Genomic DNA, 14,176 nt, shown 5'->3' on the forward strand with positions numbered 1-14,176 from the left:
ATTAGTGCAGGTGAATGTGGGCACCTGCGTGGTCAGGAGCTTCTGGGTGAGCAGCACGTGCCTCTGGGAAGGCAGGAGCGCGTGCACGAGGCGGGGGGTGTGAGCACGTGCCGAGCGTGTGTGTCTGCGGGAGAGGGGTGGCTGCTGGACCGGCTCTGGGGTGGGGCTCGGGAGCTCTGCCTCCCCTCGCTCAGAGGGCAGACCACAGAAGGGTCGGTGCTGCCTGGCTGACACCCAGGACCACGTCCCGGCGGGGCCCCAGGCGCCCTGAGACTTATCTTGCTGCTGCTAGTCCCCCAGGGCCTGGTCCGCGCTCCTGGAGGCCTCTGGCAGGGGCTGCCTGGGGCCCCGTGGGAGAAGCCATCTCAGCTTTCTCTCCAGAGCTCATTTCCTCTGGCGGCAGCAGCAGGAGCCTGAGATGAGCCAAGATAATGCAGGGCTGTCCAGACTGACCGACAGTGGACATGGGAGTTCAAGGCAAACTCGAAGGGCTAAGAGCCTCTGGCTCCTCTGGCCAGACACAGGGGCGGCCGGCCGGGCACTTATCGGCCAGGCAGCGAGGCAGGAGGGGGCCACCCGCCACGTCTGCAGCCCCTGAGGCCGGGGGGCGGGGTCGGGGTGCATGCAGACAGACAAACAGGCTGTTGTGGGGGAAGGGAAGACATCCCTGACAGCTGGGCCTGGGGTGGAGCTCCTCACTGCCAGGCGCTCCTCTGCGGCTGCTCCCCCGTGGGTCCCTCCTCCCTGTGGAACGCCGCCTCTGGCGACAAGGGCCAGCTGGTGAGGCTGAGGCTGCCCCAGGCCCCCGCCTCCCTCGAGAGCCTCGGACCCCACCGGGGCGAACGGGGAGGCTCTCAGGAACATCTCCACTCAAAGGGCCCCACCTGCTTTATTTGAGGGCCCCGAGGGTCTCGGGCGCAGGGATGGGGCAGAAAGCAGGGAAGGTAGGTTTGCCCGACCTGCTTCTGAGGGCCTCCCAGGCTGCTCGCAGGACCCTGGCCTCTGTCCTGCGGCAGAAAAGGGGAACCCCAGCCTGGAAGGAAGTGCAGGGCCCCTGCTGATGTCTGCGGGCAGTTTTCCTGCCTGCATTTCAGGGACGGGGTGCTCCCCAAGTCAGCTCTGGCCACAGTGGGTACCCACCTGCCAAGGACAAACTCTGTCCTGACAGGAGCTGCCCACATGACCCCAAACTGGGCCTGCCAGGAGCCTCAGGTTTCTGCCAGCGGTGCTGGGTGCCCTAAGCCCTGCAAGCCCACTGTCCACCCCGCACAGCCCCCCTGTGCCCGCTGCTCCTCAGGCGGCGGGTTACAGGCTGCCTTGCGGGGCCCCGCTCTGGAGCCCCACTGGCCTGACTTCTCAGGCAGGGGGACATCCCCGTCCTAGAAGATTCCCCACTGACGCCCCTGCTCTCCCAGGTTGATGTCGGGTTTTAGCGGTCAATGCCAGGCTGCTCTCCAGTGAGGGCCCTACATCCTGGCCCTTCCCAGGGCCTCCCCCGTGCTGCCCAGAGCAGACCCCTGCAGGGGGTTCCTGCAGCCCCCTCCCCACCAAGAAGGTGCTGGTGCTGCTGGGAAGCCGGCCCCTCCCCTTCCAGCACCCCTCCAGCTCCCCGCCCTCCCAAGCTGCCCCTCTGCCGGGGCCGCCAGGGCCTCAGGGAAGGCAGGCCACGGACTGCAGATACTCTACGTGTCTGGGGCCACCATGTTTTCCCCAGGATATCGCCAGGCAGACCTGATGCCAGCCAAGAATGGCATTTAGATGCCTCGTGTGTTTGGACAATGAGAAGTTCCAGGCCCCGGTGGGACCCTCAGCCCGACTTGCCCCAGTTTGGTGGTAAAGGGCCTCCCCGCCCGGAGGCATCAGGCAGACGGGCCGCAGAGCGCCACGAGGGACGGTGTGCGAGCCGCCCCAAGACAGCGACCAGCCGCTGAGCCTGGGGCTGCACGCGGCCCTTGTCAGCGGGAGGAGCACAGTGGCCAGGGAGGGCCTCAGCGAGGGGCGCTCTGGAGGCTTGTGTCAATGGTGGTCCCCCCTGGGGCAGATGCTGCCCCAGGGCTGCCACGGGCCAGGCCACGTGAGGTATGCAAGGATGCGGTCTCACTCCGGTCTCTTGTTCCCACTACAGATGGGAAGGGACGGGCCCAGGGCTGCCTGGGGTGGGTGTCTGAGTCCAGTTGGGCTCTGTGGCCCCGGCGGGTGTGGGCTCTGCTGAAGCGCCGGCACAGAAGACACAGCCTGGAGCAGGACACAGGGGCACCGTTTCTCGCCACCGTTTTGCCGGAACCAGTGGGGGAAGTGAGTGGGTCAGCCCCCAACCTTCCCCGCTCGGGGATCTAGCTGCTGCCACTGCTCTCGGGGCCCCCCAACCCCCATTCCACCGGGCACTTGCTTTTTAAAGGCACTGGTGGCCAGGACTTCTGGAAGGAGGATGGGCACCCCTGAGGTCCCTGTTTCTGAAGTCGATATGCTCTCAGAGTGAGGGCTGAGCCAGGGACCTTCTCAGACCAAGGACTGTCCCCACAGCAGAAGGAAGGGGCTGAGCCTGCTGCCTGCTGGCTTTCTCTGGGGACCTTCGGCTCCAGGGGCTCGGAGGGGCAGCTGCAGAAGACCCGGCCCTGGCGGGAAGGGAATGGGGAAGAGCAACCCTCCAGCTCCAGCCCCACCAACGGAGGAGCCCTTCCCTCTCCCTGTAATGGCGGGCTGCCCCCTGGGCACAGCCAGGGCCAGACCACCCTTCTGTTCTTCTGACTCCCACTGGGGGTGGAGGGAGAACAGGGCGAAGAGCACTGACTCTGGGGGACAGGGCTCTGGGGTTGAGGGGACCCCACTTCCTGCCCAGGTGATGCAGGGCAGGCTTGGCGCCCTCCCCGTCACTCCCACATCATCTGCCGGTCAATTAGGGGACAGAAGGGTGAGCTCCTGAGGCTCTGCATGCATCTGGCTCTAGGCTGGACCTTGGAGCCGTGTCCTTCCAGGGCGTGCTGTCTTACAGACGGGTGGTGAAGTCGTTCAGGGGTATTTGGCGGGTAAAGGGTCGCGTCTAGGGCATGGCGGGGTGTGGAGGCCTTGGAGGCTTTGCCGTGGGTGGGAGAGGGGCTTCCGGGGCTGGCCCAGGGCAGGAGGGCCTAGCGTGGGACTCACCTGGAATTTCTTCTTGGCTACAAAGTACTGCATGCGCCGAATGACCTTGATGGTGGCCCGGTGGTGCTCCCGCAGCCTGCGGTGGAGAAAGAAGAGGCGTGAGTGGCCCCCCGACTGTCATCCCATGCCCAGCACTTCCGGAGGCGTGGAGAATGTTCAACCCCACGGGATGGAGGACTTCCAGGCTCCATATTGGTGGGGGAGGAGGGCAGGCCGGAGGCAAGAGACTTTTAATTAATGGGATGATCCCAGAAGGACCCTTGGCTTGCCTGCTGCTGGGAAACGGTGCGGAGTCAGTGTCCTGGGTTCACATGGGCAGTGCCCCTCATGCACAGCAGAACCACGGAAGCTTCTTTCCACCCTTGGGCCTTCAGGCTCCTCACCAGTATAATGGGGAGGGAGCACAAACAGAGGGCACCCAAGGCCCCGTTCAGGTGGAACATTCTATGTCCCTACACATGGGCACACACTCAGAAAATGTGGGGGCTATAGGACAAATTAACCGGATACAATTACTACCTGAGTCACTCTGTCAGGAGGTTGCATTGCCTCCCCTCCCAAGTGCCTTCTAGAAACCTAGATGCTTCTAGAAACAAAGATCCTTCTAGAAACACCAAAAAGGAAACATGACCGATGACATGCATAGAAAAAAGTCTCGAAGGAAATACACCCACATGGAAGTGGTGGGGCTTTGGCCGCCAAGACTGCACGTGACCAAACCTCGGCCAGGACAGTGTTCTGCCCCGCCCCTTTCACACACCAGGGGAAAAGCAAATCACCTGTAGGGAGATAATATCATGGAGCCGTCACATAGTTTTACACTGGAAAGACTTGAAAGGCAAGGGAAAAAATAGACCACAGAAACAGATCTCGAGGTGTGGCAGATTCAGTGGCCCAAATGCTTGTAGCTTCTCCATCAGGAGATAGAGCTGGTTTTCCCACTACTTGAATTTGGGCTGACCTTGACATTTGCTCTGACAAAAAGAATGCTGGGGAGTCACACCGTGTATAACTGATGTGCTCTTGGAATGTGGCCATGTGACCCCGCCTGAGCTGGGTGGCTGGAGAGCCTGCATGGAGAACAGAGGCGCCCCCAGCCAAGAGCCAATATCAGTCAATAGACAAGTGAGTAAGGCCACCTCCGACCATTCAGCCCCAGTAGGTCTCCAGACGAGCGCATCTGCACAAACACGCACACAGAGCCAGCAGGGCAGCCTCCCCACAGAGCTGACCCCAAATTGCTGATCCGTAGAATCGTGAGCAAGACCACGAGCTGTGGTCTTAAGCCACTACATTTAGGTGTGGCTTACTGAGCAGCAACAGATGACAGATAAAGAAGCTAGGACCCCACAGGGGGTCCTGTCATATCAAGATCCTCAAACACATGGTGTTGCTTTGGAGACCAGGCATTGGGCAGAGGCTGGGGACAAAATGGCAGAGCCTAAGATAATGGGCCTGGAGCATGATGCTGTCACCGGTGAGACTTTGCGGTGTCCTGGAGGGGTGAGTGAATTTTGTGCTGGGAGGAATGTAAAATGTTATGGCCTGAGGGCAGCCTGTTGTGGATCAAAGCTGGGTACAGATCTTTTGCAGCCCCCCGAGCAAGAGCTGGGGCCCATTCCCGCCACGGCAGAAGCGGACCATGTGTCTGAGCCGTGGTCACAAGAGCCCTCGCAGCTCCCTCTGTTGTCCTGTCAGAATGCTGCTGCCACACGGATGTGTCTGAGCCAGGTTACTGGAAGAGCAACATGGAGGAGAGCTGAGAGCACCCAGACGAGCAGCCCAAATGCTGACCCACAGACTCACGAGCAAACGGTGGCTATGGTTTGCTTCAGAGCTTTCAGATCAAGACTTTAAAATAACTATGATTAATGGGTTCAGGAAGATAGATGGAGTATTTCACCCGAGAAATAAAATCTGTATTAAAAATAATAAAATGGAAATTCTAGAACATAAAGGACAATAATGGAAATTAAGAATGCAGCAGATGAATTTGAAAGCAGAGGAGACGTGCAAGAAAGGAATGCATGTGGAGTGGAAGGGAATTGCCGGGTGGGGGCATGGAGACAAAACAGAATGAAACTTACAGAAAAAACGCAAGATGTGGGAGATAGCATTCCTACACACGTGGAATCCCAGAAGGAGAGGAGAAGAAAGGGAGGCTCAGTGGCTGAGAATTTTCCAAAAATGATGGAAGACATCAGGCCGCAGATGCAAGCAGCTCTTTGGATCCCCAGGCTTATCAGAGTAACACTGCCGAGACTAAAGGCACGGAGAATGTCACAGAAGGAATGAAGGAGGGGATGGGGACAAGGACACATTATCCTGATGACTGGCTTTTCAACAGAAAAGATAAAAGCCAGGTGACATCTTTTTTTTTTTTTTTTTAAGATTTTCTTTCTTTCTTTATATATACAGAGAGAGAGAGAAAGCATGAACTGGGGAAGAGCAAAGGAAGAGGGAGAAGCAGGGTCTCCTGAACAGAGAGCCTGACACGGGCCTCAGTCCCAGGACCCTGAGATCATGACCTGAGCTGAAGGCAAATGCTTAACCGACTGAGCCACCCAGGCACCCTGCCAGGTGACATCTTTAAAGTGCTCAAGGAAAATTACTACCAACTTAGCATTCTAGACCCATCCAATATACCCTTAAAAATGAAGAAGAAAGTAAAGTAAGCAAATCCTGTAGGATTCTACTCAGATGAGGTCCCCAGAGGCGTCAAGATTCATGGGGACAGACAGCAGGATGGTGGGCGCCAGGGGCTGGGGAGGCGGATGGAGAGTTAGTGTTTCATGGGGACAGAGGTTCAGTTTCACAAGATGAAAAGCTTCTGGAGACAGAAGGTGGGGACGGCTACGCAACATGTGAATGTGCTTAGGGCCCCTGAGCTGTGCACAAAAATGGTTAAGATGCTGCATTTTATGTTATGTATATTTTGCCACAATAAAAAAAAAAAGAAGAAGCTGAAACCAAAACCAAGAGAATTCACTGCCAGGAGAACTGCATTGGAAGAATGATTCAGGGGACAGGCAGAGAAAAATGATCCCAGAAGGAAGTATGAGAATACAGGAAGGAGTTAAGAACACATAAAAGGACAGATTTATGAGAAAGTTTAAATTTGTATTGACTGTAATGGTAATGCTTCATGAGGTTGAAACATTACTAGAGACAAAGAGGGGTATTTCATAATTTTAAACAATGGTCGGTTTGGTAGAAAGATATCAACCCTAAATCTGCATGGACTTAAAACCTTATACATACCTGCCTCTGTATATGCAGAGCAGAAATGCGTGATAAAAACAGCGTTAAGAGTCAGAGAGCACGGACGGAGCCACACAGCTGCGAGTACATTGTGCTGTCGGGGAAATGGTGGAAGTGCTAATCTGAGGTCGACCCTAATGAGTCAAGGTGTCAACCACTGATTGAATAATGAAAATATGTAAAAGCAACAAGTTAACAGAGAATAAAAACGAAATAGGATCACTATTTGACTAATCCAGAAGGAGCAGGAAAGGAGATAAGAAAGAAGGGATGGGACAAAGGAGGGATGAGTGAAAGGCAGCAGAGTGCGTGCACTACAAGGGGACAAAGCGTATCAATGAAAGGATTGACACGGTCAGACAGGGTTCAAAAGGCAACTTGATGTTGCTTATAAATCTATATATAAATCTTCACACAAATATAAAGACATAGAAAGGTTGACAGCAAAATGTCTATCACGGTGTAGCCCAAGGGGAGCTGGTGTAGGGAAACTGCATCATACAAAGTAAACTTTAAATATAACCATAGACAAAGACGGATATCTCATAATTTAAAAACGCTGGCACTCTGGTAAGAAGATATCAATTCTCAATCTGTATGTACCTAAAAACATAACCTTAAAATATATAAAGCAAAACGGGCAGAACGAAAAGGTAAAAAAGAACGTGCACAATCACAGTGGGAGATCTGAATACACTTCCGTCAGTAACGGGTAGAAAAGTAGGCAAACCATCAACAGAGAGACAATCTGGACGACATGAGTAGCGACTTGACCTAATCGACATTTATGGAACACGGCTCTCAGTAGCTGAGGCGTACGTAAGCTTTCCAAGCGCACGTGGAGCGCTTACCTGAACAGACTATACACAGGGCTTTAAAAGCAAGTTCCAACAGATTTCAAAGAAATTCAATCATATATGTATGTTCTCTGACTGCAATGAAATTAAACTAAAATCAATAAGATTAAAAAAAAAACTAGAAAATCCTTAAGTGTTTTAGAAATTAATCTAAATGAACCAAGGTCAAAGAAGAAATCTAATAAGAATCAGGAAGTATTTTAAGTTGGATAATAATAAAAAGGTCATGTATCACAGCTAAATAACTGGTTGAGGTACCATGAAGTAAGTGCTTAGAGAAAACCTATGACCTTAAATGTATACATTAGAGAAGAGGGAGGCCAAACTCTCTTTCAAGAAGTTAAAAAAAAAAACAACAAAAAAACAAATTAAACTCAAAGAAAGTAGATAGAAAGAGATAATACACAATACAACTCAATGAAATAAAAAAAATGAACATTACATTAAAAACATCAACAAAGCCAAATTTTGATTCTCTAAAGAAACTAATGCAATTGACAACTTTTGGCAAGAGTAACTGGGGGACGAGGGGAGGCAAATCACCAATGTCAGGCATCAGAAACGGAACACCTTTACAGACCCCAGGAGTTAAAAGCTCTATTCAGAGGACATTATGTACAAAAGTAATTTGGATAGTTTGGTTAAAATATATCAATTCCTTAAACATAATATATAAAAGCAGACATAAGAAGAAATAAAAAAATCCAGATTTCCCAATATTAACCACATAAATTAAATTAGGAATTTTAATGATGTTTGCACAAAGCAAACTAACAAAACCTTAAGTCTAGGTGATTTTACCAGTAAATTCTTCTAACATTGAAGGAAGAATCAATACCGGATTTATATAAATCTTATTGGGGATTTTTATGACGCGGCATAGCCTTTATATCAAAACCGGACAGGATATTTCAAGAAGGAAAAATCACTGGCTGATCTCTCTCGTAAACACAGAGGCAAATGTCCTGCCCGTAACAGCAACAAACTAAACCCAATGCTGTCTATAAAGACATGTGAACGATGAGGTTTAATTCAGTTATCCAAGGCTGCATCAGCATCTGAAAATAAACCCACATAACTGGCCACAGAATAAGTTAAGAATAAGTTGTATTTGTTCTATAATCACAGAATAAAGTCAACAGAATAAGTCTAAGGAAAAACAAAAAATCAATTCAAAAGATGCATAGAAACATCTGATAAAACTCAAGAGCCTTTCCTAATTAGAAACCCGACTCCAAGGAAAGCAGGAATAGAAGGGAATTCTATTACGTAGAAAACAAACATGAAACAAGACAAAACCCAGGAGAGCAAACGTCACACTCAACAGTGAAATATTAGGTGCCTTTCCTTCGAGAGAGGGAGAAATGCAGGGTTGTCCCTGGTCTCCCTTTCTACCTGATGTTGTCCTGATAGTCTCAGCCAGTGTGTCAAGGGAAGGAAAAGGAAACGAAAGACAGAATCACGGGACAGGGTAAAAATAAAACCACTGTTACTTGCAAATGACATAATCATAGATGTTAAAAAAAAATCTTCAGAATCTTCAGATAAACTCTTTGACTAATAAATGAATTTAGCAAGAACATCAGTTTCAAAGACAACATACAAACATCATTGGTACTTCTATATGCTAGTAACAAGTAGGGAATAAAACAAAAAGACACCAATAACAGTAGCATCAAAAACCATAAAACGCCTGAGAATAAATCTACTGGAGACAAGCAAGGTCTCTGCACAGAAAAGTACCAAACATTACTGAAAGAAAGGAAAGAAGCCCTCAATTAATTCAGGATATAATGTGCGTAAGTTGGAGGGTTTAACATTTCTAAGGTGCTAAGTTTGAGCTATGGATTCAATGTGACTCCAATCAGTGTCTGAATGCTTTTCTTTTTTAATATTTTTGGGGGGGGGATTTCAAGCTGATTCTAAAATATTTATGGAAAAGCAAAGAGCTAAGAGCAGACAAGACAATTTTGGAGAACGAAGTTGGAGGACAGAGCTCAAGGCTCATTGTCAAGCGTCAGGGATGAACGCTGGGTATCACCGGAGGCAGCCTTAGGTCGCACTATTAATAAGGTGACGTTAGATTAGACGGATGAGTGCGTCAGTGGAAAAGAGTGGAACACCCAAAGGTGAAAATACATATATGCGTGGTCACTTGGTTTATGACAAATGCACTGTTTCAGTCCACTGGGGAAAGAATGTTCTTTTCAATAAATGGCCCTGGGACAAATTGGACATCCGTACGAGAAAACCATGAGCTGTGGGTCCCTGCTAAACGTCAGTTACAGAAGTAATTCCAACGAGGGCAGAGACCTACAGGACGGCAAAGGCAATCAAGGCTGGAGAACAGAACAGCAGACTATCTCTGCGACCTCGGGAAAGGCCACGATTTAACCAAACACAAGCGGCACTAACTATAAAAGGGAACCATTCGATAAACGGGGCTTCCTCGAAGTTAAGAGGTTCTTTACATCGAAAGACATCATTAAGAGAATGAACAGACACTCTACAGGCTACGAAAGGACATTTTCTGGTAAAGCACTTGTATCCAGAATATATAAAGAATTCCCACAAACTAATAAGGAAAAGACTACATGATCTGAAAAAAAAAAAAATAGACCAAAGATTTGAACGGGCACCTGACCAACAAAGGACGTCCACGCGCCCGTGAGCCAGTGCTCAACACCGTTACTCCTCGGGGAAACACTGATCAGAACCAAAATGACATGTTCACACGTGCTCGCTGCCATGGCCGGAATGAAAAAGACCGACCGTGTCGAGCGTCAGAGACGATGTGGCCCGACGGACCCACGTGTGGTGCTGGTGGCAGCGCGGGCTGGTTCGACCACGCCGGAGAGCTGCCTGGCGGTGGCCATGGATGGGCCCATGTCCGGGCCCAGCATCTGTTCTTCCAGATACACGCCCCAGAGAAATCGGTGCACACATCCACCAAAGGCAGTAGAAGGACATTTATGGCAGCTTTACTCACAGGAAATAAAACTCAAAGCGACAAATGTCTGACTACAGCAGCACGGAGAAGCAGACGGTGCTGTGCTCCTTTAAGGGATATCATCCAGCAGTATGAAAGAACAGGCTGTGGACTCCCACGCGGGACCCCGCCCTGGCCACCTGGGCTGGCCGGTAAGCCCCTGGGGGCGGGCGTCTGGTGATGTCAGGGCCCCTATCGCTGGGCAAGGACCCTCTGTGCCTCCGTGGGGCTCCAGCTGGGAAAGGGGCCTGTAAAGTCCAGTCTCAGCAGAGAGAAGGCGTGGCACCCCATGGACAGGAGAGGACACCCAGCGGAGGACAACAGGGCTCTGAAGCTCTCAGCTGCACCCTGGCTGTCAGGCTGGCCAGCCGCCAGCCATCAGCCAGGCCCACGGGGGCTCCCGTTCCAAAAAGGGGATCTCAGGGCCATAGAAGGCCTCATTGCACCAGGGAGGCTGGGGTGCCACGTGGATAAGGCTGAGGAATCTTCCTGGAGGCACAGGAGAAGGATAAGCCGGCTTCTTAGGGTGGTTCAGGTGCGGGCCCTCGTGACTGAGGCTGAGACACACACAGAGCCTTTGTCCCTCCTTCACCCGCTTCCCAAGCATCCTCCAGTCCCTACAGGGTGCAGGGCCCATGCTCAGCCCCAAACCAAACAGCCAGTCTGGAAGGCCTCCTGAAGCTGAGCTCCCAGCCAGCAGGTGGAGGGAAGGCCTACAGACTGGGGGTGTTGGGCCTGGGGAGCGTGGGACCGGGCCAGTGGGCGCTATTGGCTCCTCCATGGTGCTGACGACACAGTGGGGAGAGGAAGGCTGGGGGCCGCTTGGGGGACCTTCAGGATCTGAGGGCACCTCAGCCTGGCCTGGGCACAGGGCTCTGCCTGCCCCGCTGTGGGCAGCCTGGGCGGGGACAGGCGGAGCCTGAGGACGGTACCGCCAGCAGCTGGCCCCCCCAGTGCCGGGCGGCCACTCTGACCTGCAGGTGATGTTGGCTTGGGTGCAGGGCCGGTTGGAGATCGGCCCCGATACACAGACCCATTGGATGCCCCAGGCTTCGCTGGCTTTCTGCCCAAAGTGCTGTGTCCCCACGACAGAGCAGGTGAGCCGGGGGCAGTGGGGCAGGGAGCCGCGGACGCAGAGGCTGGCCCTGGCTTCTGTGTCGACCCCCGCACCAACATGTTGCGTGTTAATAGGACCCTTCTGTGCAGGAGCAGCTCACGCACACATACTCACACACGCACTTGTGCACACGTGCCATGCACACACGTGAGCACGGGCTCGGAGGCAGAGCTGACACGGCCTCTGGGAGGCCCCAGGATGTAGAGATTCCCCATTCTAGGGTGGGGGCCACTGGCCTCACGAAGCCCCTCACCCAGGCCTGAGATGGGAGGGGACGTCACCCTGGCCTCATGTCCCTGAGTCTTTTCAATCACCTCCAAAGACATGGGAGCAGGTGGAGGCCTGGGGCTTTATGGACACCGGCCGTGGCCTGATGCCCAGGGAGATTGCTCAGGGCTCCTCAGATCCTGCTTCGCTCAAGCAAAAGCCATGGCCGGTGACCGCTCCAGTGACTTCTTGAAGCTGCCACCCACCACCCTCACCTCGGCCAGCTCCGCAGAACAAAGCTATGGCCTTCGCAACCACGCAGCACCAGCCCGGCCGACAGAAAGCCAGGGCTGGGGTGCCAGGGCCTGGCCCAGCGCCGCTCAGGCCTCCGCTGGGCTCGTCCCTGCGCTGGGGACAGCCCTGTCTGCCGGCCTCCCTGCTGGAGGCAAAGGACTCCTTGGTCTGCAAGGGACCGGCCTGTCTGGCTCTGCTCGAGGAAGGTTTTCTCTTCTCTCTGTGCTGGGCTTGGTCTGGGAAGGTGGTGGCCTCGTGCCCGTTCCTGGGGGTTCTGACGCAGGAACAGGAAGGCGGGACAGGCGGCAGGATGCAGGCTGGAGACCCTGCAGGAGACCCCGGGCCCTGGGCCCCGTGGTGCTGAGGCTGCAGGCTGGGTGTCCGCCTGCCCAGGCTGGGCCGCCGTCTAGGCCTTTGGCCCCCCCACCCTGCTTTGGGAAGGCTGGAGGGCCAGGGCCTTGGGGGGGGGGCGGTGACGCAGTCCACCCCCTCCTCTCTGCCCTAAGAAAGGAGAACCCCTCTTTTCCGCGGAGACAAGGACCAGGTGGGAGCTGGATTTTGTCAAGCGCTTCCTTCCCGTCACCTGATAGGCTGTGACGCCCCCTCCTTAGCCATCCATGTGACGCCGCCCCGGTAGTTGATTTTTGAACGTTGAACCGGCTTGGCTCATCACTTGGTGGTGGTGGGTCGTTCTTTACACATTGTTGCATAATTAGTTGTGGTTTTTTAAATAATATTGAGAAACCCCAGGAATCCAGAGCTCAAAATAAAAGCTAGACCCGACAGCCCCCAACCCAGTCACCCTCCTGCCTCACCCCCTGGGTGGCCGTCCTTCCAGATCTGTGTCCCTCATATCCTTGCTCTCCTGTTGGTGTCGTTTTATCAAATGACATGTAGCCCCCCCCCCCGGCATATATTTTGTGTTTTAGTGATTTAGACTTTATGAAAATGCATTACGCTTTTCCCCGTATGTCACTCGGCTCGTTTGTTCGGACCAGTGGGAAATGCTCCGTTGTGTAGATATGCCGAGTCCCTTCGCTCTCCTCCTGTGACAGGCGTGCGGCTGGAGGCCAGGCGTCCGGCTCGTGGAGGGCACCGTGGCAACGCTCGACTACCCTCGGGCTGGGCGCGGCCTGGCGTTTCCTCCGGTGTCACCCAGGCACGCGACCGCTGGGTCATTGGCCGTGTGGATTCGAATCCGGTCTCACCGTGCACTCCCCAGCAGCGCGGGAGACCCTGCGCCCCACAGCCCTGCCTGCACCCCCAGTGATAGGCCTGCGTCACTCACGCCAACAAAATGAGTGTGAACAGGGCCTCGCGCCCCACCTGGCCCCGGGCGCTTCCCTGGCCGGAAGGCTGAGCGCGTCTCTGGGCCGCTTTTCTGTTTTGCTACTTGGGGCCTTATTTGAATTTCTACCTACCTGCCTACCTACCAGTTCTTTGTTTTTGTTGTTGTTCTAAGATTTTATTTATTTATTTGAGAGAGAGAGTGAGCGTGAGCCGGGGGAGCAGCAGCAGGAGAGGGAGAAGCCGACTTCCCACTAAGCAGGGAGCACCATACAGGGCTCGAGCCCAGGACCCTGAGATCATGACCTAAACCAAAGGCAGACACAGCCATGGAACCACCCAGGCCCCGCTACCAGTTCTCTGCCGGTTCGCGTGTGGGGAACACCTGCTCCTGTGCAGGCAGAGAGAGGCTCTCTGAAAGATGTCCTAACCCTTGCACCTGTGAATATGTCACCTTATTAGGCAAAGGGACCACAGATGTGATTAAGATTAAGCACCGTGAGATGGACAGATTATCCCGGACTCGCCTTCCGGCCCGTGAGCTGCTGGAATCCTTACACGCGGAGAAGCTTTCTCCGCTGTGGCTAGAGGGAGCTGTGAGCAGACCGCGGCAGCGTCCTGGCTGTGAGGGAGGAGGCCGGGGCCGCGAGCCGACGGGGGTAGGTGTCCCCAAAGCTGGACAAGGCCCGGTGGTGGCTCTCCTGGGGGGCCGCCAGGAGGAGCCAGCCCTGAGACCCCTTTCAGACCCACCACACTGTGTCTGACTTCGGGTCTGTGGGACCCAGAGACCACCGGTGTGGGCTGTCCTGAGCCACGGGGTTTGGGGTAACTGGTCGCAGCAACACCAAAAACGAATGCAAACCCTAGTTTCAAATCGCCTCCCTGTCCTTCAGGTGCCTTTTGAGGCACAGGACCTCTTATTTTCTAGCGACAACTCTGTCAGTATTCTTCTGTCATAGCGTGTTGGGGTCTTGTCCAAGAGAGAGCTCTGAACGCCCCGTTTCGATAGATACTAAGTAGCCC

General features: G+C 53.6%; 1 protein-coding gene across 1 annotated transcript in view; it reads right to left on the minus strand.

Annotated features, from left to right (window-relative positions):
* Nucleotides 1-14,176, minus strand: part of KCNQ1 (potassium voltage-gated channel subfamily Q member 1) — a 334,785-nt gene that overhangs the window by 86,051 nt on the left and 234,558 nt on the right. Inside the window, exon 12 of the mRNA XM_040639632.1 lies at nt 3,142-3,217. Within this exon, the coding sequence (XP_040495566.1) occupies nt 3,142-3,217 (76 nt within the window). The remainder of the gene's footprint in view (nt 1-3,141; nt 3,218-14,176) is intronic.

This window comes from Ursus maritimus, unplaced genomic scaffold (assembly GCF_017311325.1).
Source record: "Ursus maritimus isolate PB19 unplaced genomic scaffold, ASM1731132v1 scaffold_23, whole genome shotgun sequence".
NCBI lineage: Eukaryota > Metazoa > Chordata > Mammalia > Carnivora > Ursidae > Ursus > Ursus maritimus.